At 56.0% G+C, this 25,006-nt stretch overlaps 1 protein-coding gene and 1 long non-coding RNA gene across 2 annotated transcripts; one reads left to right on the forward strand and one right to left on the reverse strand.

The window, feature by feature from the left end:
• Window positions 1-127: 127 nt before the first annotated feature.
• On the reverse strand, window positions 128-13,263 carry LOC113900890 (endoplasmic reticulum mannosyl-oligosaccharide 1,2-alpha-mannosidase-like). The gene is made up of 14 exons (XM_027554506.1): window positions 12,929-13,263; window positions 12,668-12,796; window positions 11,472-11,749; window positions 10,678-10,793; window positions 8,871-9,025; window positions 8,490-8,643; window positions 7,233-7,701; window positions 6,405-6,553; window positions 5,845-6,033; window positions 2,764-2,954; window positions 2,126-2,246; window positions 1,472-1,669; window positions 1,264-1,395; window positions 128-645 (listed from the first exon to the last, which is right to left on the reverse strand). Exons 1-14 carry the CDS (start codon window positions 13,261-13,263, stop codon window positions 442-444), a joined length of 2,820 nt encoding a protein of 939 aa, XP_027410307.1. The 3' UTR covers window positions 128-441.
• Window positions 13,264-13,322: 59 nt separating this feature from the next.
• LOC113901905 lies at window positions 13,323-14,714 on the forward strand. The gene is made up of 2 exons (XR_003513587.1): window positions 13,323-13,601; window positions 14,475-14,714. It is a non-coding gene; the product is annotated as an uncharacterized LOC113901905 (long non-coding RNA).
• The last annotated feature ends 10,292 nt before the right edge of the window (window positions 14,715-25,006 follow it).

A 25,006-nucleotide genomic window follows, 5' to 3' on the forward strand; every position in this document is an offset into this window, starting at 1 on the left:
CCTGGGGTGACCAGATGCCCAGGACCCCGAGGAAGCCCTTGCAGGGCAGCAGGAGAGTGTTCAGGCTTCAGGAATGTAGTCATTTGATTTGATTTTCTAGGAAGAAGGAAGAAACTCGCCGAGTGGACAGGATCCCCAGAATCACACCGCCCATTTATTCCTACGTGTTCCAAACGGTGATCCAACAGGAACCAGGCGAGGAGCACAGAATCAACGGCAGAGCACCGGACGCCCAGTGGCCACCCCGAGCAGCTATGAGGCCCCGAAACATCCTGGCCCTGTGGCCCACCGGCCTCTGTCACCAGCCCGGCCCGGAGCACATGCCGCCAGCTGAGGGGACACCTCACAGCCAAGGTCAGGGCCCGGGTCTTGCCGACAGGCATCCTCACGGACAGCACATATCAGCCTCCTGGGCAGCGCCTACTTGTGAGCCATCCCGCCCTAGGAGGGGGCCCAGATGGGCAGGGGGTGAGCCTCTGTGTTGAACACGTAGGTGTCCAGGCTCAGCAGGTCGGGGTCGTCGGAGAAGAGCAGATACAGGTATTTGAGCGTCTCTCCCAGAAAGAAGCTCTCCATCTTGTCCCTGGGCTGGGGGTGGCGGGGGTCCTGGACGTTGCTGATGGAAGAATAGCCGCCCGAGGGGACCTGCTCGAGAGCCGAGGCCGCAAGTCACGATGCTGGCTCAGCCCTCTGGAGGGCTGCCAGCCAGAGGCACCCCCCACTCCCGGGGCACTTGCCCACCCCAGAACACACTGCCCCCCAAGGGCAGGGTATGGGGCGGGGAGGACTCCAAAGCCCAGAGGGAATGGCCACCTGGAGGTCAGCCATGGTTCCCTTCAGTGACCAGATGCCAAGTGCCACCTCCAAAACCTGTGCAGGCCTCACAAAGGCCCCAAAGCCACCCGAGGGGTGTAGAGTCCACCTCAGGGGCCACAGGGCGAAGGTCAAGTCGCAGCCCTGCCAGGGTGGGCAGTGGGCCCTCGGCATAGCAGGGGGTGGTGCGGGTTGGGGCCCCCGGCCTGGGGAGTAGCGGCTCAGAGGTCTCCCACCTGCTGGGTTGAAACACGCTGCCCAAGCCACATGGAGGACCCAACAGACACGGTCTGTGCGCCTCGGGCCACTGCAGGGACCCTCCCGACACAGCTGTCCCCCAGACAAGACAGACAGATGCCCCGACCCCTGGGCCCTCACAGCAGGGCAAGGCCTCCCAGCGCAGCCCCTGGGAGGTGACAGTGAGGCCCTGGGGACACGGTGGGGGCTCACCCGCGTGTAGGTGTTGAAGCTGTGCAGGATCTCCCAGCCCCAGTCCTGGTACTTGCGGTCGCCCGTGAGGCGGTACAGGTAGAACAGGCTCTCCACGGTCTCGGGCCGCAGCAGGTTGTGTCTGTCGGCCGCCTGGGGAGGCACATGGGCTCAGGAGGTGCCTCCCGGCACTCCCATCTGGCCCAGCCCTGGGCCCAGCATGGCTCACCTTCACCTGAACGTCCTTAAGGATCTTTGTGTGGTGGAGGTTGAAGTGTGCGGTCTCGGGGCTCAGCCCCGTCTCCATCTGACGGTACATCTGGTAGCAGGTGTCCATGAGTGCCTGGGCCAGCTCCATGTGCTCAGCAGGCAGGCCATGGTGGGCACCCAGAGCCAGTGTCCCCGGCAGGAAGCACACCAGGTGGTCCTGAAACCACAGCGTCACCTCAGCAGCAGGTCCAGCGCCGTCAGGCCTCAGACAGGGGACTGGGCTGCGGGCCAAGCACCTGGGGCCCCACACGGGCAGGGGAGCAGCTTCTGGAAGGACCACCTCAAAGGCTGACAGAGCCCTGGCTGCAGGAGAGCAGGACGGGGTGCAACTGGGAGTGGGGGTTCCCCGAGAGCGTGGAAGGAGAGACTCGGGGCAGGGCAGGGGACCTGGAGGAGGTGGGGGCTCCGGGGTGGGGGCCCTGGCACCCCACAGACCTCAGCTCCTCCTGCTGCTCTCACGGGACACCCACATCCACCCGGGACCGCCCCGCTCCACGGCCAGGATCACGAGGTCCCCCCGGTCGTCCCCACTCAGAGCCATCAGACGTCAAGCACAGAGGCCGGGTCCCCACGCTGCATTGAGGCCGCATCAGGGAAACACCCTCCCACTCACCATCTTGGCGCTGAAGCGGCCGTGGTTGAGCTCCCCCACGAAGGTCAGCTTCCTGGGCTCAGACCTGGCGAGCAGGTGCTTCCTGATCCCGTCCACGGCTTCCAGGTAGTCTTCCAGCAGCCTATGCAGACCAGCGGGGCCTGTGTGCTCTGGCCAGGTGGGCGCACAGCCCTCAGGTCCACAAACAGGGCTGACCCCGAGCTTCTGTCCCCGTTCTGGGATCTATGAGGCCCGGCCCTGCCAGCCCCATGGGGTCAGCCTGAACCAGCCTGCGGGCTCCCAGTCAGTGACACTTCCTGGGCCACAGTCACCCCCAGGCTTGAGGCTTGAGAGGATCCCAGCACCCCACTGGGGTTTATCTCTTTTATAACTGAACAAGGAGTGACCAGGCTGCTCCCTGGGAATGTGTGAGTTTTCAGTGTCAAAGTGCTAAGCGTGAGGAGGCCCACATGGTCCTGGCTGCCTCCCGCCGGAGCTGACGACCGAGCAGCCACAACCCCAAGGAAGACCCCTGTCTGCTCACCCCGGTGGCTGGTCCTTGCTCTGCATATAGGATGAACAGAAACACCCTTCCCCACAGAGGGCCCCGCCACCCCGAGCCCAGGGGGCCACCCCGAAGGCAGAGAAACAGGCCTCACTGCCGCTCCTTCTTCCCGCCCTGGATCCACTGCTTCAGCAGGTACTCGTAGTAGCTGTCGGCCCTGGCGCCCAGGGTGAACATGCCCAGGTGGGTGAAGCTGCCGCTGTTGGTGTTGATGAACATGGGCACCAGCCCGTCCAGCTTCCCGTGCAGGGCATGCACACGTCTCGTCACCTCCTCTGCAGCCTCCTGGGCAGACGGTGGGGGCGGTGAGTGGGTGGGCCACACGAAGAGGCTGTCTTCTGAGACAGTGCCCGGACGGCCGACCGTGGGGCTGAACTCGTCCCCGAGACCCTTCCCAGCCTCCACCCGGGACAGTGTCTGAGGCCACAGCTGTGGGCCTGGGACCCCTCTTGAGGATTGCTGAGTGCTCCCACTTCCTGCAGGGCTGGCAGGCACATCTGTTTCCCAGCCCAAGGTTGCTACTCATGATGACAACTGCCCCAAAGTCCTCCGCCACCGGGGACCATCTATTCCCTCTCAAGACCTATCCCGCCTGGGCTCCTATCCAGCCAGGGCAGCACGTGTGTGTGTCCCCAAGGCTCTGTGCACATTTCCTCTCAGTCGTCAGTGTGCACACTTCCCTGGAGGGAGCTGCTTACTCCTCTGCGATCTCGCAACCACCGAGACACGGCAACGTGTGTCTGCAAGCGACCCTTATGAGCACGTGGCTCATTGCACATGCAACTGCCCTCGGGTGTGTGGGAACCTCACGTGAACGGTGCGTGTTCCCCTCCATCACTAGCAGGGGCTCGCTGACCTAAGGTGGCAGCTGGCAGGCCACACTCCATCCCAGGATCAGAACACAACGCCTAATCCACAGGCAGCACAGCAGAGAGACCGCCTCTGTGAAAATGAAACTCTCTCGTGCATCTAAGGACACCATCCACGCTGGAAACATGCAAAGTACAGACGGGAGAAAAGTATGTGCTGCATATGTGATTCAGGATTACTGTTCAGAATGTGTAGAGAATTCCTCCAACTCAACAACAAAAAACCCAAACAACCTGATTCACATGAGGGCAAAAGATTTTCATAGACGTTTTGCCAAAGAAGACATACAAATAAGCATGTGAAAAATGTGTAACATCATTGATCACTAATGAAATGGAAGCAGGTACCACAGGAATCAGATATCACGTCACGCTGACTCCAATGGCCACTACCAACCAACCACACAAAGAAGAACCCAGAAAACAAGAGCTGCAAGGACGTGTAGCAAGTGAAGCACCTGTGCACGGCCGTGGAGACCCAAATGGTAACCGCCTGGGACAGTGGGGTGGCGCTTCCTCAAGAACACCGGACACTGAGTGACCTCACGCTCTCACGGTTTCAGTTCTGGGCATTCTGTCTAACAGTGCGTCATTACAGCTGTGTTCAGAGCGCATCATTCACTATAACCACAGTGCGGAAGCAAACCAGTGTCCGTTGACGGATGAATGGAAAAGCAGTGTGGTCCATCTGTGTAATGGAATATTATTCAGTCTTCAAAAGGAAGGAAATTCTGCTGTTACTCTGTGGGTGAGCCCTGCGGACACTACGCTGCATGAAATGAGCCAGACTCACAAGGAGAGACGCCGTATGGCTCCACCTATATGACAGACCCTGAACGGCATGCTTCATAGAGACAGAAGATCTAATGAAATGAGTCAGTATGTCATGCATGCAGAGCTTCGGCTCATCAGATGACAAAGTTCTGGAGATCTGTTTCACAGCTGTGTGAACAGATTGAACACTTATGAACTGGATGCTTCAAGATGGTTTTATGATGGCGAGTTTTATGTTACATGATTTTCTTACCACAATAAGAAAAGAAAGAGGCAACATTTTAAAAAATGAAAGTATTTTTCATGGAGACAGAAAGCAGATGCTCATGTCCAGGGCCTGGGAGAGTGGAGAGTTACTGTCTAGCTGAGGACAGGGGGTCAGTTTGGGGAGGTGACGGTCATGACGGCTACACGCTGGTCTGGCTGTGCTTGACGCCACAGGACTGTGCACAGAGAGGAGTCCCTGTGCTGTGTTCTGTGCTCTGTGTTTTTTAAGAAAGCGATGACAGGTAGAGGACTTTCAGATTTGGTATTCACTTTACATTCATTTAATAATGCATATTGACATGGCTACAAAATAGAAGAAAAAAGACTCAAGTGTAGATGCTGTGGGTCTGAATTCCCCATCTCCCACTACCTCTGATCTTGTATAAGTAACCAGCACCCTTCCTGCCTCAGTTTCTCCAGTTTGAACTGGGAAGGGCTACGGTGACTGCAGCAGGAACTACATAAGCGGAAGCCTCTCACTGTGCCAAGCTGCTCAGAAAGGCAGAGCGGGGTGGGAAATGAGGGTCCACAGGACTAGTGTGGGTCCAACCCACTCAGGTGCTGTCTGTTCTCTGGGCTCAGATGGCAGGGTCCCCGGAACATTTGAGGGAGGCATTTGGGCACCAAGGAAGCCTGTAGTGGATAGAAGCTCACAGCCTTGCAGACTGCTGTGACTACAGCAATCCCTGACACCATTGAGGCCTTTTTCCAGTCCAAGTCTTCAAATTGGGACTTTTTCCCTGGGAGGAAGACTCGGGGGTCAGCACTGCCCCGCCCCCCATACCAGGAGCCAGGCCAGCACCCGACTCCAGCTGCCCACCCGGGACAATTGTGTGCAGGGCCCAGTCTGGATGCCAAAACGGGACGACGACGACGTCACCTATGCTGACCTGGCTACGAAACCCAGAGCTCCAACACACCCCGTGGCACTCAGCCACAACACAGCAGGCGGCCCTCGCCACTGCAGGAGGGCACAGGACAACAGCAAGTGGACAGCAGGCCATGCCGAGCGGCAGGACAAGCCGTCAGCTGTCGGGGCCCCGCAGGCCAGGCAGAGGACTCGGCCTCCAGTCAAGGCCTCTCCCATCTGCGCCTCTGGCATCACCAGAAAATGCGATTCTGCAGGAGAACGTGGGACAAGAACCAACACCGACGCGAGTCTCGTGGCCCAGCACCCACAACCACGCAGACCTGCACTCGCCTCCACGAGCCGGAGACGGCCCCGCAGAAAACCCGCACCAGCCGGGGGCAGAGCCCCCCCATACCTGAAATTTCTTATCCCCCGTGAGACGAGAGAGCTCTCGGAACTCCAGCTGAATGCTTGTCACCTCAGCCACCGTGCTGTCAGAGGTCCATCGGGGTGGGTGAGCAACTCCAGTGCCAATGTTTACCATGGAGTATGGAATCTTAGAGGGTGTTCGGAAGGCAGGCATTAACCGATTTCCAAAATCCTCCTGACACACAACACAGCGATGAGTCAACGATTCCTGCTGCTCGGCGGCCTTGTCTCCACGACACGATGGTGAACCCAACACCCCTTTTCATCTAATTCTGTGGACAGACCCGAGTTTGCTGGCTTCACCTGACCCAACCCTGGCCAGCTACAAAAACCGAGCCGGACTCAATTCGTTCAGAATGACCTCACGGGCAGGCAGCAGGCTGGCACAATGCTGCTTCAGCCACCCACGTGCTCCGAAACAGACGCCAGAGGGGGAGGAGACAGAACCGGAAACAAACGCCCGCCACAGCCTAATCCCGTGACTGCTGAGCACTTGAGACCCCAGTCCCCCCAGGAAGCGAGCAGACCCGACGCCGGGACACTCACAGCCTTCTTCAGGAAGAGGATGTCCCCAGATAGGTGGAAGGCACTCAGAAGCCCCCCCAGGATCCGGATTGTGCTCTCAAACAGGTTGACGTCCACATTTTTCCGAAACCGTAACTTCTTTGACACCCACTTCCTGGCTTCTTGAAATTCTACCACGTGGAACAGCAGAGACACAGGAACAAATGAACAGGCCAGCCTTTCCTGGCCGGGCCCTCAGGGCTCTGCACACCCCGGCAGGGTTCCGACATCACCTCCTCACGCAGGAGGGGGGCCCAGGAGTCCTCCAACCGCACAGAAAACATGGGGCCAGCGTGCAGCTGGGGGAAGGCTGTGCAGCGTGAGCACAAGTGCTCAACGTCAAAGCCACGCTACAGAGAAGCACGAGAGAGTGAGTGGCTGGAGGCCTGCAGTGCAAGTGTTAGACGGAACAGGGCCGTGCGCGCCAGTTCAGAAATACCCGGGGACACGCCACCCGTCTCACCCTGTCTCCACCGACAAGGCCTGAGGGAGACTCGGGGCGCGGCCGGCCACCACGTCGGATCACGTGCCGCCTCCCCCCACAGGGCCCTCCTGACCGCCAGAAACACGGGCTGCAGACGCCCCTGGATTCCACCCTCCACCACGCTCGGCGCTCTGCAGGAGGCGCAGGGCGCACAGATGTGCGAGGACAGAGAGCTGCCCGCGGCCAGCACAGCCACGCTGGCAGCCAGGACAAGGGGAAGCCCAGCCCAGCAGGACACAGCGTGTGGTCGCCTCCCAGACCAGGCGCGCTCGGGCCCGAGGGTCACGCGCGGCGAGCTCGAGCCCACCACAGGGACGGGCAGGTACCTTTCTTTAGCCCCAGAATCCACATGGTGTCCAGCGCGTCGATCAGCGTGAGGCCGAGGCCAAACCACTCGCTGAAGGACCTGGTCAGGGGCTTCAGCTCGTCGTGGCCCCAGGCGAACTTGCGGTATCCAGCCCACGCGTGGAGGAAGGCGTCTACCACAGCCTTCTGGCGCTCGTTCTGGGGGGCTGGGAGGAGGAAAGCAGGGTGTGGGCACCCAGGCAGACCTGCCCTGTGGCCCCACAGCGAGTGAGCCTGCCGTGGGGGCACCTTAGGCTGCAGTGAAGGCCCAGCTGAAGATGCCACCGGCCCAGGCTGGTCAGCCTGCACCAGGTCCCAGCAGGGACCCCCCTCCAGGAAACAGCGAAGGAGCGAAAGCGGAGGACCCAGTGTGCCTGGTGTGCAGTCTGGTTTGTGGACATCAAACGTGACGGGTGCTGGTGACCCGGACAAGAAGGCATCTGGTGGTGCCTGTGTTCAACCCAGTCAGCTGAGGGTGCTTCCGAGGAGGAGAAAACGGAGCTGACACCTCAAGGCTGATCAGATGCCTCCCGGGGCTTGGAGCACGTCAGCGGTGGCTTCTCGCCCCGTGTGAGGGAACTGCGTGCATACACAGGGCTACTGCACAAGGGGACACCAGGCGTGCACGCTGCCCCACGTGCAGCCCGGCGTGGGCGAGGCGGACCGCTGTCCACACCCACACGCAGTCATCCATTGCTAACCCCGCCCTGTGTCCCTCAGGGCCGTGGCCACAAGTCCCCCTCCTGGCTCCCTGGTTCTCCTGGGGGACTCCAGCGCTGGAAGCAGAGGGTCCCAGCCAGGCTGCAGACTCAGTTCTCCGGTCAAATGGGCAGAGGACAGACCGCCATCTCAACGGGGACGTGAGGACCACAGTGTGCAGGCTGCATGGGGCTCACTGAGCCCAGCCGCCCACAGGCCCTTCACCTCTCGCGCTGGAGCCTGAGGACTCTGCACATCTGCCCAGAGCCATCGGCCTGGGGCCATCCCCAAAGGACAGAGGTGCACAGCAGCACCCAGGCCTGTCACCGGGACACAGGCGGAGAGGCCAGCCTCCTGCATGTGTAACTCCTGCAGCTGCAGCACTGGACGCGGGGAACAGCCGCAGAGGGGGCGGACGTCGTCACCAAGGCTCTGGAGAGTGCCTGACCCCAAGGACCCCCGGTGCCCGTGCTCCACGGGAAGGCAGGAGCTGCACAGCCACCCCACTCTCCAGCGTGCACAGCGCTGCGCCCTCAGAATGAATGCCAGCTGAGGCCCAGAGGGCGCAGGCGGCCCTTACTTCGACTGGCCCGAATCCTTAGGGCCTGCTGCTGAAAAGGCCAGCCGAAGAACTCTGCCTTCTTGGGAGGGTGTCTGGGGCCCTGCTCCAGCTTGGTCCCTGCTCCCCTCCACCTGGAGGGAGAGAATCAGACTCAGAGCAGAGGTGGATTGCTCAGCCTCCCACTCTACACGGGGACCTCGAGTGAGCAGTCCCCGAAACTGCTTCCCACGGGCGCAGTCTGTGACACAGGAAAGCTGTCCTTATGTGTCAGGCGGTTCTCTTTGTTTTTCAGGGAAAAAAACAGCAAAAGAGGCCTCTGGGTTTCCCAAGATCAGACCATCTCTGACGCTCCCGGTACCTGAGGCCGTCTCTCTGCGCCTCTGCTCCCCAGCCAGCCTCGCCCACCACCTCTGCCCTCCTCTGGGCCCGGTCCTGCCTCCTCTCCTGGGGGTCTCCATCGGGCGCTCTAATCTGCAGGTTGGGGGGTCCTCGTCGGAAATGCCTTTGGGGCTTCTGGACAGAGACAAGAGTCACTCGTACAATGATTCCATCCCGCTTCTAGGACGCAGCCCGTCCCGTCAGACCTGGAGCCACATAGGGAGCGCTGTGGACTGGCTGAGCAGCTGCCGTTTCCTAGAGGAAATGCTTTCCACTTTTCATACGATGCGCAGCTTTGGGAGGAGCCCCTTTCTTGTCAGATCCTGGCTCTGACTCCCTGATGGAGGCTCTGCCGATGGGTGAATGTAGCCCTGGAGAGTCAGTTAAGCCCCTGGCCAGAGCGTGTCTGGGAGTCAGACCCTAAGGGGAGCAGGGCAGGGATAAACCACCCCATCCCCGTCGATGGAGCCACAGAGAACACTGCCCAGGCCTGCACCCGGGACTCCCACCTCAGCCGCGGAAGGCTGCGGCAGAGGCGGCCGGTCAGTGACAAAGCGCCGTGGGAGGCCGCACTCATCCTGGCTCCAGCCCCCCAACAGTGGCTGTGACAGCAACTCCTCCAGCTCCCAAGGACACAGACCCGTGAATGGAAAAGCCTCTGGCGGCAGCACCCACGGACACCTTGGGGGAGGATCCGTGAAGACACCCCCTTCCAAGATCCAAACCCCACCGAGCCGGGCCCCCAGGTCACGAGAGTAGGTGCGGCTGAAACAAAGCTCCATGGATGAAGCAGGTCTCGGGGACGAGTGCCGGCATCGGACCCAGAGAGGAGGTGCCAGCGGACTCAGGATGCGCAGGGGCCCCGAGACTCGCTCCACAGGAGACGTGGATGTCCACGCCTTCATCCCAGGCCCCTCCTGGACCCCAGAGTCCAGGTCATGGATGCTGAGGTGTGGAAACGTGTCTCTCGGAGGAGAAACAGCCACGTTCTGCTGTCACATGACCGTGAAGTCAACACACAAGAGTGGGCACAGAAGTGACAGAAGGAATGCTCTTGGCTCTAAAGGGAGAAACCGGCTCTCTCACACACAGACCTTCCAGAGAGACGGGGTGAGAGCAGGCAGCCTGTGGGGCTTGAGGCCGGCATCAGTCCCAGAGCCTCTCCCTGGGGGCGCCTGGGCACACCTGGACACCCCAACCCGCAGGAGCGTGCACCTGGCACAGAGCACCCTGGGCGCTCAGAGGCCGGCCGCCCTCCTGGGGTGGGACCTGCCCTGGCTCTGGCTGACGCCTCGCCCTCTAGTCTCCATGTGCTCCCCCGCCCTCGCTCGCCCCCCTGGACGGCTCGGGGTTCCCCAGGATGCGACCTCACCCCTGCCCCCACCCCTTCTGGATGGCAGGCACCACGCACCTGCCAACTCCCAGTCCTCCCTGCTGACCCCACTGTGATGCGGAGGCCCCAGAACCTCTGTCTGGGCAGGTCCAGAGTGGAGCCCCCGCCTGACCGCCCCCGGCCAGTAGCTCCCAGAGAAAAGGGCCGGTCTCTCTCACCTCCCAAGGACCCGGAGCAGCAGATGGGCCAAGAGGACAGAGGACAGAATGGCCCTCCTCCTCTCTCCGCGTCTCCTCCATCCCCCCAGCCCAGAGCAAGGAGCCTCAGGTGAAAACCTCAGACGCACGGCAGGAAGCAGAATTCTTCCCAGTCCCTCTCAAACAGCCCACGCTGTGCTGAAACGCCTCTGGCCTGGACCCCAGTTGCGACTGCACCTTCAGTTTACTCCAAGTACCTGAGGCGACAGCCCCGCCACGGCCTCCGGGTTCTCAGCTGCTTTCTGAGGAGCTGGCAAGACGGGAGGATTTGCTGGTCTCATCTGCCCTGCTGCCGCCGACCTGCTGTCCACAGCTAAACAGGAGAATCTATTTTATCTCCAATACGCCTCGAGGCCCAGAGGAGAGTCAAAGGGCGCTGGAAACAGCACCTACACAGCCAGCCCTCCTGGAAAAGGACAGGCTGGGGCCTCTGCAGAGGGCAGGCCAAGGAATTCCAGAGTGGCCTCAGGGAAGCAAAGCCTGCCCATAGCCCCCGCAGCTTCTGTCTTTACCCCACCACAACCCACACACTTGGCCTTTATCTTTCCACTTCGAGGAGGCCCACGGTGGCACACGGGCCATTCACGGGAGCCAGCCGCGGGCTCTGCAGCTTTCCTCCTCCAAGGAGCCTCGAGCAGAACCCAGGAGGGAGCTGCCCCTCCTGCTGGCACCTGCGCTTCCTTCCCAGCACTGCGGTGCGTGTTAGGAAGCGCCTGCAGCGCAGCGCGTGCAGACTCCGCCTGTACCCTCGGACCTGGATCTCGGTGTGAGACGGCCGGGCGACAGGCCGCTTCTCACAGCAGACGTCTGGGAAACAGTCACACACGGCAGATTAACAGCCACCTTATAGCGGGGTGCTGGGAACATTCTAGGCTTCTCCTTATCTCACTTCCCGCCAATGCGTTGAAGTCTGGGCCTCCTGCCGCTGCCAGATCGCTGTGGCACCCCTTAGTCAGCTCTCAGGACACCTGAGGATCATGCAAGCTGGTACCTGTCCACTCGTCGGCCACGTGGACATAGGACCGGAGGCCAAAGAGCATCAGGACCACCAGCAGGAAGAGGACCATCATCCGCTGTAACCTCGACAGCTGCTTCCATTTCTGACGGACAGAGAACGACCATTTTACTGAAAGGAGCACACGGAGCAATCTCTCCCGCCGTGTCAGACTCCGGGAGGATGAGGAGCAATTCCCGAGGCCCAGCATGGGGCTCTGCTGCTTCTGAACCGGGGTCGTTTCCTCCAAGCGGGGGCCGCAGGCTGGAGCGGTACTGCAGCCGACACCTGCACCGGTCCACTTAGAATGAAACCCGTGGGGAGACCTTTTCTGGGCCTGGTATGGGCGCAGAGAATGACTGGCAGCCGGGTGTGCTGGCCGCAGCTCCCTCCCGCCTCACCCTGGCCCTGCAGCCCACTAGCTGGACTCAGGCCCCCAGCTCTCCACGGGTACAAGTTCCTTGCATGGCGTTAAAGGCCTCCTGCAAAAAGCAAGTTTTTAAAGGTCCAACTGGGAAAGCCTTGGCATCCCGTGGTTAAGACTCCGAGCTTCCACTGCATGGGCCCAGTTTGATCTCTGGTTGGGGAACTAAGGTCCTGGGTGCTGCCTGACTCAGTCAAAAAAAAAAAAAAAAAAAACAACCCTCCTGAGAGGCAGGTCCACAGCACACTAAAGAGGACAGCGGGCTCTGGTGGTGGCTCCTGGACGCCCCTGATCTGCCAGGCCTTGTAACAGGGCAACAGTGACCCCAGCAGGCATATTTTATTGAAGTGAGATCAGGTTCACAACTTAGGTTCTGGATCAGTGATGTGAAGGACTTAAAAACCACAAGGTCTGTCTGGGGTGAGACATGAGTATGGTTTTTCTTTCATCTTCATGAGGCCATGAAAGTCAGAAATAACAGAATTAAGGTGAGGGAGATCATATTAGGGTTTTTGTGTGTGTGTGTGTGTGTTTCTCCTTTTGGTCTCCTATCAGTAGCTGGACAAAAACCTCCTGATTCGTGGCAGAAGTAAAAGAAAAGCCCCTCTGGGGACATAGGCCTGAGTCAGAGGAAGAAGTTTGTTATAAAGTTTTCAATAATGATGGGGCAAAGTTTATCCAAAGGAAATGGGTTTCTGAATGTCTTAGCTCCAGAGGCCAGCTTGAGGAAGGGGTGACATGACACCGGAGGCATGAGACAGAGACAAACGCTCCAAGGGTCAGCAAGTAGACGTCAGGGGCCAGAGGGATAAATGAAATCCCGCGCACGGGCTCCTCCTTCCTAGGAGCACTCACACACTCAGGGCTCAGGGTGCCGGTGAAGCGCCAGGGGTCAGTTCTGTGTGACCTTAAAGAGTCAAGGGTGGGTGAGTCCTTCGACAGACAGAGGCGCAAGGGGTCTCAGACGCCCCCATCCAAGGCCGCTTTGCCAGAGCCCAGCAGAGACACTGGGCGACACAGCGGGCCCTACCGCAGGCCCCGCGGGGCACAGGTTGGGGGCCGGCGCCGCGGCCGGGCTCTGGCAGGGTCTCTTCCCGGGCTCCGCGGCGGCACCGCGGCCCCCGCAGCCGGCGGGCGTGTGCGGGCGCGGCTGCGGGGCCGGGGCCGGGGCCGGGTGGCAGCTGTCCCGCCCGCGGAGGCTGTCTCACGCCGCGCTCCGCGCCCTCCCGGCCCCGCAGGCTTGAGCCCGGCGCCGCGGACGCTCACCCGCCACGGCCAGCAGGGCCCCCGCGCTCCGCCGCCGTCCGGTCTCCCGCCGGGGCTCAGCGCCAAGGCGCCCCCGGGCGGTGCGGGCCGCGGGTGCATGCCGGCGACCGGCGCTGGCGCCTCAGGGGCCGGGCGGCGGCGCTGCCGGTACGCCGCGTGCGCAGAAGCCCGCCCGACCGTTACCCGGCTCTGCCGCGCGGACGAGGAGCCGCTCTGGTCGAGCCGGTCCCCCGGCGTTCTACGCGCTGCGTCCCCGCCCAGCTCCCCCGCGAAGGCCTGGGGCGACCGGCCGAGCCTTCCCGGGCGGCTCCGCCGCGTGCGCGGGGCGCCCCGAATCTCGGGGTGGACCTGACCCGCTGTCTTCCCGGAGCCTTGGGGTGGGGCTGGGGCCTGGCCGACTGGGCTCAGTGAGGACAGAGGGCTGCAGAGTCAGGCAGGTGGGCCCTCGGGGTCTTCATCGAGTGTGTGTGTGTGTGTGTGTGTGCGCGCGCGCGCGGCACTTAGTCGAGTCCAACTCTGCGACCCCATGACTGTAGCCCACCGGGCTGTGGGCTCCTCTGTCCCTGGAATTTTCCAGGCAAGAATACTGGAGTGGGTTCTACTCCCTTCTCCAGGGGATCTTCCTGATTCAGGGATCCAACCCGGGTCTCCTGCATTGCAGGCAGAGTCTCTGCCGTCACCAGGAAAGCCACTGGACCTATATGTTTGAAAGTCGCTCAGTCGTGCCCGACTCTTTGCGACCCAGAGTCGGTATAGTCCGTGGGATTCTACAGGCCAGGATACTGGGGTGGGTAGCGTTCCCTTCTCCAGGGGATCTTCCCAACCCGGGAATCGAACCCGGGTGTCCCGCGTTGCAGGCGGATTCTTTACCAGCTGAGCCACAAGGGAAGTCCATTGGACTTATTAAAGTTAGTAAAGGGAACCCTCAGTGAATGAAACCCTCAGGGAGGTGCAGTCAGGAGACCAGGAGCGGGAGCTCTATCGCCCTAAGGGGCAGCCTCAGTGGCAGACCCCACAGGAAGGTGCTGACCTACATACGCCCCAGGCAGAGGGAGATTTTCTCCCGGCTCAGCAACCGTTCAGCCAATGAGAGTGCAACAAATAAAAAGCCGCCACACCTCCGGCTCCGGGTTTTCTCCAATGGACCCTTTGTTTAGAACAACCCCCCTTCTCATCTATGAAAGGGTTTCTTTTGTTCTCAGCACTTGCTGGAAGGTCACTTTAGTTTGTTTGTCTTGGATTCCGGTTCTTAACTGTTCCAGAATAAATCCACGTTGCGGGTAAAATAACTGGCTGTTTCCTTGTTCCAGGTCAACAGCCAGTTACAAACTACGATGGAAGAAGCGCAACAGCAAAGGGCCGTCAGTCACAGGCCCCACAGGACGAGCGCACTGCTTCTCCCAGAGGAAGTCACCTCAGCGACTTAGCCCACGAGAAACCATCCTCACCCTGAACTCGCAGTCTTTCCCAGGGAGATTTCATTAAAAACAAAAAAAAACCCCAAACCTCTCACCTTCCTCACTTTTCTCTATAAAGTAACCATTCCTCTCCTTTTTGTTGGACTTACCTATGGCTTTTGCTATAGCCTGCGTGTCCCAAATCGCAGTTCCTGTGATGTTCCAAAGTCCACTTTTGCTGGTAAAATAACTGAGTGCTTATTTCTGAGGTCAGCAGACTCCATCGTCCTCAGGATGCAGCAAAGAGCACTGCATTGCTGTGAGCTTGTTTCCCCTCAACACACGGGGCAAAGGAGGCCTGGGCTGCAGAGGGTTGCTCGATCTGGGGCCCCGCCCAGTGGTCTCTGCAGCCCCTCCCTTGGGCTTTCCAGGTCCCAATGCCCACTCCCCCCATGGGGGAACCCACTGCTTCCTGCCATCCCAGCTATGACCTTCCTGGGCCTCAGGAGGGCTCCCCAGCACAGGCCCCTACTGCCCAGCACCTAGGCCTGTCTGCCCCCGACCCAGAGACCTCCCTCCCTCCTCTCCCTCCTCTCTAGGGGTCATCTCTGGGGCCTCTGCAGGTCTTCCACACACCACTCTGCTGGCAGTTCCAGCCATGCCCTCAGGACTCCTCCCTGTACAATCAGTTACCAGGGAAACGGTGGCATCTGGAGGAGAGTTTGTCATGGTTTCTCACCCTCCCCCCCAAGAGAACTGGTTCAAGGGACAGCTTTTAGACCAGCCCCCAAGGTGCCTGATCCACTAGGTCTTCCCAGGCTCCCCTGCAATCTTAGGAAAGAGCTGGATGGAGCACAGGGAGATTCGTGGGCAGCCCAGATTGGGTTCAGCTCAGCCTGCGGGCTCTCGTTGCCGCAGGGCCAGCAGGCTGCAGCCCCTGGACGGACGCAGACCCGGGACACCCAGTGCCGCTCCGCCACTCGCTGGTCAGACAGCGCGCTCGCCAGGCCAGGCTGGATCCCAGCACCTGGTGTTGACTGGAAATCCCTGCATCCTGGGAAAACTGAGTTTGTCCATCTTTCAAAACTCAGTTGCTTCAATTAGCAGCTGTCTGGGTGAGAGATGATGGGGCACGTGGCTCCTAAGGAAGCAGGAGGGAGATGCTTGTAGCCATGGGACCCCCAACCCACAGGGAGCCTCACCCGGGAGAGAGGACTCAGCACGACCAGGGTCTCCTGGTCACGGCGTCCTCGCATCGCAGAAGGACAGACATTGCAGGAGACGGCGAGGTGTACCCGGGACCTCTGCGCTGAGCGAAACCTCACGTGAAGGTGTAATTATTTGAAAATAAAAAGGCTTTGTGAAAGCAAGCTGTTTTAATAGTTTACCCAACGAACTCGACTTGGGAAAGAGGCTGCCCCGTCGTGGCAGTGAGGAGCCCCTGGGCCGGGCGGGACCCTCAACCTCGGCCTCCTCGTTGGTGACCCTCGTCTGCCCCAGGCCCTCTGCTGGCCTGTGGAGCAGCTGGGAGAAGGCAAGTAAGGCACAGGTTAGAGCCTGGGTGGAGGCACAGCCCTGGGCCTGGCCCTGACCCTGCCGGCACACCCGAGGCGGGAGGCTCACTGCCACTGAAGCCCCCGGGACAGCACCCTTCCTGGGGGAGATGGCCGCACGTGGGCTGGAGGAGCGGGGAGGGGCGGGGCGGGCGGCACTTAGGAGGCTGTTCACAGGAGGAGGGGCAGGCGCCCTGTGCTGTTCTCCAGGCGGGAAGCGGCCCCAAGCAGCCAAGCCCGTGGAGAGAGACCAGAGGCAGCCGGCTTCTCCCCACCTTGACCAGGCTGAGGGTGTGCAGTGAGGGTCTGTGCCCACCCCTCCCTGGGTGGGGCGGTAAGGAGTGCGGGCACCGTGTTGTCAGAAGCTCCCTGTAGGCTGGGGGCGGGGGGGGGGGCGCCCTCCACGGGTCCCACTGTTTTCTGGGGGCTGAGGCTTTGGACGGAACTCGAGAGAACTCTGCCAGGCGTGCAGGCCAAGCTTCCCGGAGAGCCAGCTCCGGACCTGCTGTGGGCCTCAGCCGGGCAGGGAAGGGCCGCCCAGCTGTGACCCCCAGGCTCAGCTGCCAGGGAGGGAGGAGCAGCCCCTTCAAACACAGCGCCGTGCAGGGGTTTGGATAAAATGGGAAAATCCCTAAAAAGATACAAATGACCAAAACTGATGCAAGAAGAAATAGAAAATATGAATATATGTATAAGAAAATTCGTTAGTAATTTAACCTCCCTCCAAAAGAAAGCCCAAGCCCAGGTGATGTTGCTGGTGAAGACTACCAAGCACTTAAAGAAGAATTAACACCAATGTTCACAAACTCTTCCAGGAAACAGAAGAGGAGGAAACACTTTCCAGCTCATGCTATGAGGCCAGTATTAATCCAATACCAAGACTGGAAAGAGGAATCACTAGAAAACCACAGACCAGTATCTCCCATTAATATAAACGCAAAAATTCTCTACAAAATGTTAGTTAACAGAATTCAGCAATACACAGAAAACACTGTACATTTTGACCATTTTTTTCAGGAATGTAAGCTTGGTTTAACATCCATAAATTGATGTCATCAGATCAGATTCAGATCAGTTGCTCAGTCATGTCCGACTCTTTGCGACCCCATGAATCGCAGCATGCCAGGCCTCCCTGTCTATCACCATCTCCCGGAGTTCACTCAAACTCATGTCCATCGAGTCGGTGATGCCATCCAGCCATCTCATCCTCTGTCATCCCCTTCTCCTCCTGCCCCCAATCCCTCCCAGCATCAGAGTCTTTTCCAATGAATCAACTCTTCGTGAGGTGGCCAAAGTACTGGAGTTTCAGCTTTAGCATCATTCCTTCCAAAGAAATCCCAGGGCTGATCTTTAGAATGGACTGGTTGGATCTCCTTGCAGTCCAAGGGACTCTCAAGAGTCTTCTCCAACACCACAGTTCAAAAGCATCAATTCTTCGGCACTCAGCCTTCTTCACAGTCCAACTCTCACATCCATACATGACCACAGGAAAAACCATAGCCTTGACTAGACGGACCTTTGTTGGCAAAGGAATGTCTCTGCTTTTGAATATTCTATCTAGGTTGGTCATAACTTTCCTTCCAAGGAGTAAGCATCTTTTAATTTCATGGCTGCAGTCACCATCTGCAGTGATTTTGGAGCCCAGAAAAATAAAGTCTGACACTGTTTCCACTGTTTCCCCATCTATTTCCCATGAAGTGATGGGACCAGATGCCATGATCTTCGTTTTCTGAATGTTGAGCTTTAAGCCAACTTTTTCACTCTCCACTTTCACTTTCATCAAGAGGCTCTTTAGTTCCTTTTCACTTTCTGCCATAAGGGTGGTGTCATCTGCATATCTGAGGTTATTGATATTTCTCCCGGCAATGTTGATTCCAGCTTGTGTTTCTTCCAGTCCAGCGTTTCTCATGATGTACTCTGCATAGAAGTTAAATAAGCAGGGTGACAATATACAGCCTTGACGAACTCCTTTTCCTATTTGGAACCAGTCTGTTGTTCCATGTCCAGTTCTAACTGTTGCTTCCTGACCTGCATACAGATTTCTCAAGAGGCAGGTCAGGTGGTCTGGTATTCCCATCTCTTTCAGAATTTTCCACAGTTTATTGTGATCCACACAGTCAAAGGCTTTGGCATAGTCAATAAAGCAGAAATAGATACTTTTCTGGAACTCTCTTGCTTTTTCCATGATCCAGCAGATGTTGGCAATTTGATCTCTGGTTCCTCTGCCTTTTCTAAAACCAGCTTGAACATCAGGAGTTCACAATTCACATATTGCTGAAGCCTGGCTTGGAGAATTTTGAGCATTACTTTACTAGCGTGTGAGATGAGTGCAATTGTGTAGTAGTTTGAGCCTTCTTTGGCATTGCCTTTCTTTGGGATTGGAATGAAAACTGACCTTTTCCAGTCCTGTGGCCACTGCTGAGTTTTCCAAATGTGCTGGCATATTGAGTGCAGCACTTTCACAGCATCATCTTTCAGGATTTGGAATAGCTCAACTGGAATTCCATCACCTCCACTAGCTTTGCTCTCAACAAATTAAGGAAAGAAGAGAACTCCCTAACCTGCTACAATTGCCTGCAAAACCCAATAGCTACTATTGTACTTGACAGTGAAAAATCAGATGCTTTCCCTCTGAGATCAGGAGTACGGCATAGACGTCTGCTCTCACCATTTCAGTCTTGGAACGAGAGGTTCTGTCTTGTTCACTCTCCCAAGAAAGACACAAACAGCTTCCAGACTGGGAAGGAAGAAAGGAGAGTGTCTATTAACACACAGACAATGTGATCCCTACAAAATGCTCAGCAGTTGAGAACAACCAAAAACCTACTAGACCTAATAACAGATTCCGAAAGCTTACAGACACAAGGTCAATGCTCAAAAGTCAGTTTTATTTCTACATGCATATTATTGATGACCAGGCTAAAAATAAAGAAAATAATTTCATTCAAAATTGCAGAAAAAAAAAACTTGGGAATAAATTTAATGAAATAACTGTAAGTTTTTGTACATTAAAATCTACAAAACACTGCTGAAAATAAAGATATTCTAAATATTAATAATGGATTAAAAGACTCCATTTTTTAAGACTGCAGTTGTCTTAATATATAAATATACTGCAATCTCTATCAAATCTTAGCAGAAATTGACAAGATGATCCTAAATTACATTTGTAATTACAAAGGACCCAGACTAGCCAAAGCAATCTTGAGAAACAATGAAGCTGGAGAGCTAACACTAGGTGTGCAGAGCTGCAATAGTCACGACTGCGCAGTCCGAGCCAACAAGACACGCGGATCAACAGAACAGCGCTGAGAGTTTAGAAACAAACCCTTACACTCATGGTCAACTGGTGTCCTACAAAGATAGCAAGAAAATTCAGTGATTAAAGGACAGCTTTTTTCAACAAATGGTGCTGAGTCCGTTGGATACCTGCATGAAAGGAATGAATTTACCCCTGGCCCTACCCTGACCTTCTACCATATAAAGAAAAGCACTCAAAACGGATCATGGACCTAATGTGAGAACCCAAACCACATGACTCTTGGATGGAAACATAAATAAAATCTTTGTGGCTTTGGATTGGGCAAAGATATTTTACATATAGCAGAGTGCAATCAACTACCAAAAAATTTGATAACTGGACTTCATCAAAATTTAAAACTCTTGCACGTTAAAGGCCACATTAAGGTCACAGACTTGGAGAAAATATTAAAAAAACATAAAAGAGCTTTATCTACAATATAAGACACTTATAACTCAATATGAAGAAGAAAATTAACCCAGTTAATATGGGCAACATATTTGAATAAACATCTCTCCAAAGAAAACATGCAAAAGGCCAATAAGCACCAGAAAAGATGGTAAGCATGGTCAGTCATGAAGGAACACGCTCGATAAAACCACCCTGAGGAACATTTACATTTATTAAAACTCTGCACCCAACAACAGGAAAATGCACAATTTCCTTCAGGTTCATAGAATATTCACCAAGAAAAACCACCTTATGAATCATAAAATAAGTCTCAATACATTTAAGATCATACAATATACGTTCTCTGTAACATATGTGATCCGTAGCAGAAATACATTCAGAGAATTTCCAAATATTTGAAAATTAAACAACAGACTTCTAAATAACCCATAAATCAAAGCAGAAATCACAGGAGAAATTAGGAAAACATGAAACTTAATGAAAACAAAAAACACAGCCTTCAAAGCATTCAGGATTTGTGGCTTAGTGGGAGCTTTATAAGAAAATGAAAAGTCTTGATTCTTGCTTCTAAACACCTCCTAGACCTGGGTATGTCCATTCCTCGTGGTAGTACCACAATTCTCTCAGCTGCTCAGGACAATAACTCCGGAGTTATTCTTGGCTCCTCACCTTCTTGTCCCCTATCTTGTCACATCTGTGTCTCTACACTGGAACACGAATTATCCTAGTAACTTCCTGGGTGGCCACCCGCTTCTGCTCTCATTATCCACACAGCAGCCGGATGGTCCTCTCTAAAAGCTAAACTGAACCATGTCCCTCTCCTGGTCTAATCCTTCCGATCTCACATAGAATCAAGCCGGCCCCTCATCGGGCCGGACACAGGACCACGCTCCCCACCTCCACGGCCTCCTTCCTGCCTCCCCCATCGCTCCCCTGCTCCAAGCTCTGGCATCCCCGTCCCTGAAACACTCTTTCCTCAGATATTTGCATGGTTTGCTCTCTCATTTAATTCAGAAAAAAAGCAACCTGTATTGATTATTTAACCATCCATTGATCAAAACAACAATAAACATGTATTATCTCTGTTTCCACCGTCAGGAATTCTGGAGCAGTTTGCAGAATGGCTCAGGCTCCCGTTCCCTCACGAGGTGACAGTCAGGACATTGGCCACGCTCGAAGGCTACATGGGTCCAGAGGGCGCCTGGAGTTTCCACAGGGGTTCACGTCCACAGCTGGCGAGTTGGTGCTGGCCACCGGCAGGAGGGCCTGTCCACACTGGCCTCCCTCAGAGCCAGTGACCCCGGAAGGACGGCGCCCGAGCACAGCTGTTCCTCGGACCTCCCCTTGAGAGCCACACGTGTCCCTCTGCCACAGCCCTCTCAGAAGCAGTCCGCCGGTCCCACCACGTACAAAGAGAGAGACTGGGGGTCCTCTGAAGGGGCGCATGTCGAAGATGTTGCAGGGGTGCGGAGACCACCGTGCGGCCCCATCGAGCTCCCTCCTCCCCTCCTCTCTCTTCCTTGGAGCATGCGACACTGCGGGAAACAGTCTGAGAGCCTTATTTGCTTGCCGTGTGCTAAGTCAGGAATCTCACTTTCCCGCTGCTGTACTCCAGTAATTTAGAGCAGTGCCTGCCACGCCACGGGAGCCCAGCAAATGTCTGTGGGTGAATGAAGTGTGAAAGTCCCCCTACAGTGGGACCTGCGGGGACGTTGTAGTATTGAGAGGATGCGTGTCTGCATGCTCAGTCGCTCAGTCGTGTCTGACTCTTTGCGATCCCATGGACCGTAGCCCACCAGGCTCCTCTGTCCATGGAATTTTCCAGCAAGAATGTTGAAGTGGGTTGCCATTTCCTACTCCAGGGGATCTTCCTGACCCAGGGATCAAACCCGCATCTTTTGTGTCTCCTGCATTGGCAGGCAGATTCTTTACCACTGCGCCTCCTGGGAAACCTGTTGGGAAGGCCGGCTTCCCAGAAGTTAGGGTTTGGAAAGTCAGTGAGGACAGGGACAGGGGGATCCTGTGGGGGAGGCGGGCAGAAGAGCCATCTGGAGAAGGTGTTCGATGGAAATCAGCGTGAGGGCAAGCAAGATGGCACCATGGGCGTCCGCAGCCTTGCTGGTGAGAGCCCTCGGGCTCCCCCAGGTCGAGGACGGAGTCCCAGGGGCCAGGCCTGCAGATGGCCAGCCCCAGCTCCCCAGGCCTGGTCTGGAGGCAGGCCCTTGACTGGCCGCAGGCCGGGAGTCTGGACGCAGCACTTGCACAAAAGCTCCACCTGCCTGTCAGCGTCCTCCTGACGGAAGAGTGTCCACAAGTGACTCAGCCTTCAGAGATCACCCGGTGTCTGATTTGCTCAAAATCCTCGGGAAAGTCCCTTGGTTGGGGTGGGGGGTGGGGGGAAATTCTGCTTGAGTCACGTGACTCTCTCTCAGCCAATGGAGCAAGGCCAAGGAGGGACTGTATGTGTGATTGACAGCCCTTGGGTTGGAGTCAGGGAGGAGGGGAAGCCGCTCCCTCCACATGGGGAACCAGGTTGGGCTCCGGTTGAGCCCCAGGCCTGGAAGTGCAGCTGGAGGCTCCCCGCCTCCCCCTGGGATGGACAGGACCTCTCTCCCACTGGGGGCCAGAGGCGGCACCCCAGCATTCCTCTGTCCTGACCACAGAATCTGACGTGCCGGACTCAGGGGTCCAGTCCTGGCAGTGTCTGTGTGTGTCTGTGGGTGTGTCTGTGTGTGTCTGTGTGTGTCTGTGTGTGTCTTTGTGTGTCTGTGTGTGTCTGTGTGTGTCTGTGTGTGTGTGTCTGTGTGTGTCTGTGTGTGTGTCTGTGTGTGTCTTTGTGTGTCTGTGTGTGTGTCTGTGTGTGTCTTTGTGTGTCTGTGTATGTGTGTCTGTGTGTGTCATTGGGTGTCTGTGTGTGTGTCTGTGTGTGTCTGTGTGTGTGTCTGTGTGTATCTTTGTGTGTCTGTGTGTGTGTCTGTGTGTGTCTTTGTGTGTCTGTGTATGTGTGTCTGTGTGTGTCTTTGTGTGTCTGTGTGTGTGTCTGTGTGTGTCTTTGTGTCTGTGTATATCTTTGTGTGTCTGTGTGTGTGTCTGTGTGTGTCTGTGTGTCTGTGTGTGTCTTTGTGTGTCTGTGTGTGTGTCTGTGTGTGTGTCTGTGTGTGTCTTTGTGTGTCTGTGTGTGTCTGTGTGTGTCTGTGTGTGTGTCTGTGTGTCTGTGTGTGTGTCTGTGTGTGTCTTTGTGTGTCTGTGTGTGTCTGTGTGTGTCTTTGTGTGTCTGTGTTTTGTCTGTGTGTGGTGTGTCTGTGTGTGTCTTTGTGTGTCTGTGTGTGTCTTTGTGTGTCTGTGTGTGTCTGTGTGTGTGTGTCTGTGTGTGTCTTTGTGTGTCTGTGTGTGTCTTTGTGTGTCTGTGTGTGTGTCTTTGTGTGTCTGTGTGTGTGTCTGTGTGTGTCTGTTGTGTGTCTGTGTGTGTGTCTTGTGTGTCTGTGTGTGTCTTTGTGTGTCTGTGTGTGTCTGTGTGTGTCTGTGTGTGTCTGTGTGTCTTTGTGTGTCGTGTGTGTGTCTGTGTGTGTCTGTGTGTGTTGTCTGTGTGTGTCTGTGTGTGTCTGTGTGTGTCTGTGTGTGTCTGTGTGTAATTTGTTGTGTCTGTGTGGTGTGTCTGTGTGTGTCTTTGTGTGTCTGTGTGTGTCTTTGTGTGGTCCTGTGTGTGTGTCTTTGTGTGTCTGTGTGTGTGTCTGTGTGTGTCTTTGTGTGTCTGTGTGTGTGTCCTTTGTGTGTCTGTGTGTGTCTGTGTGTGTCTTTGTGTGTCTGGTGTGTCTTGGGTGTCTGTGTGGTGTGTCTTTGTGTGTCTGTGTGTGTGTCTTTGTGTGTCTGGTGTGTGTCTGGTGGTGTGTGTGTGTCTGTGTGTGTCTTTGTGTGTCTGTGTGTGTGTCTGTGTGTCTTTGTGTGTCTGTGTGTGTGTCTTTGTGTGTCTGTGTGTGTGTCTGTGTGTGGTCTGTGTGTGTCTGTGTGTGTCTGTGTGTGTCTGTGTGTCTTTGTGTGTGTCTGTGTGTATCTTTGTGTGTGTCTGTGTGTGTCTGTGTGTCTGTGTGTGTCTGTGTGTGTCTGTGTGTGTGTCTGTGTGTGTCTGTGTGTGTGTCTGTGTGTGTCTGTGTGTGTCTGTGTGTGTGTCTGTGTGTATTTGTGTGTCTGTGTGTGTGTGTCTGTGTGTGTCTTTGTGTGTCTGTGTGTGTCTTTGTGTGTCTGTGTGTGTGTCTTTGTGTGTCTGTGTGTGTGTCTGTGTGTGTCTTTGTGTGTCTGTGTGTGTGTCTGTGTGTGTCTTTGTGTGTCTGTGTGTGTGTCTGTGTGTGTCTTTGTGTGTCTGTGTGTGTGTCTGTGTGTGTCTTTGTGTGTCTGTGTGTGTGTCTGTGTGTGTCTTTGTGTGTCTGTGTGTGTGTCTGTGTGTGTCTGTGTGTGTCTGTGTGTGTGTGTGTGTGTGTGTGTGGTGTCTGTGTGTATTTGTGTGTCTGTGTGTGTCTGTGTGTGTGTCTGTGTGTATTTGTGTGTCTGTGTGTGTCTTTGTGTGTCTGTGTGTGTCTGTGTGTGTCTTTGTGTGTCTGTGTGTGTCTGTGTGTGTGTGTCTGGTGTGTGTCTTTGTGTGTCTGTGTGTGTGTCTTTGTGTGTCTTTGTGTGTCTGTGTGTGTCTTTGTGTGTCTGTGTGTGTGTCTTTGTGTGTCTGTGTGTGTGTCTGTGTGTGTGTGTCTGTGTGTGTCTTTGTGTGTCTGTGTGTGTGTCTTTGTGTGTCTGTGTGTGTGTCTGTGTGTGTCTTTGTGTGTCTGTGTGTGTGTCTTTGTGTGTCTGTGTGTGTCTGTGTGTGTGTCTTTGTGTGTCTGTATGTGTGTCTGTGTGTGTCTTTGTGTGTCTGTGTGTGTGTGTCTGTGTGTGTCTTTGTGTGTCTGTGTGTGTGTCTTTGTGTGTCTGTGTGTGTGTCTGTGTGTTCTTTGTGTGTCTGTGTGTGTGTCTTTGTGTGTCTGTGTGTGTGTCTGTGTGTGTGTCTGTGTGTGTCTTTGTGTGTGTCTGTGTGTATCTTTGTGTGTCTGTGTGTGTGTCTGTGTGTGTCTTTGTGTGTCTGTGTATGTGTGTCTGTGTGTGTCTTTGTGTGTGTTGTGTGTGTGTCTTTGTGTGTGTCTGTGTATATCTTTGTG

Source organism: Bos indicus x Bos taurus, chromosome 11, assembly GCF_003369695.1.
Source record: "Bos indicus x Bos taurus breed Angus x Brahman F1 hybrid chromosome 11, Bos_hybrid_MaternalHap_v2.0, whole genome shotgun sequence".
NCBI lineage: Eukaryota > Metazoa > Chordata > Mammalia > Artiodactyla > Bovidae > Bos > Bos indicus x Bos taurus.

Excerpts from the sequence above, each read along its gene's own strand:
- LOC113900890 (XM_027554506.1), bottom strand. The coding sequence starts at position 13,263 with ATGCACCCGCGGCCCGCACCGCCCGGGGGCGCCTTGGCGCTGAGCCCC. Across the intron at positions 7,702-8,489 it reads TGGGCCTCAGCTGGCATTCA|GCACCACCAGATGCCTTCTT; the intron begins TTCTGAGGGCGC and ends GGTTGAACACAG. Across the intron at positions 6,554-7,232 it reads GATTCTGGGGCTAAAGAAAG|AATTTCAAGAAGCCAGGAAG; the intron begins GTACCTGCCCGT and ends TCCACGTGGTAG.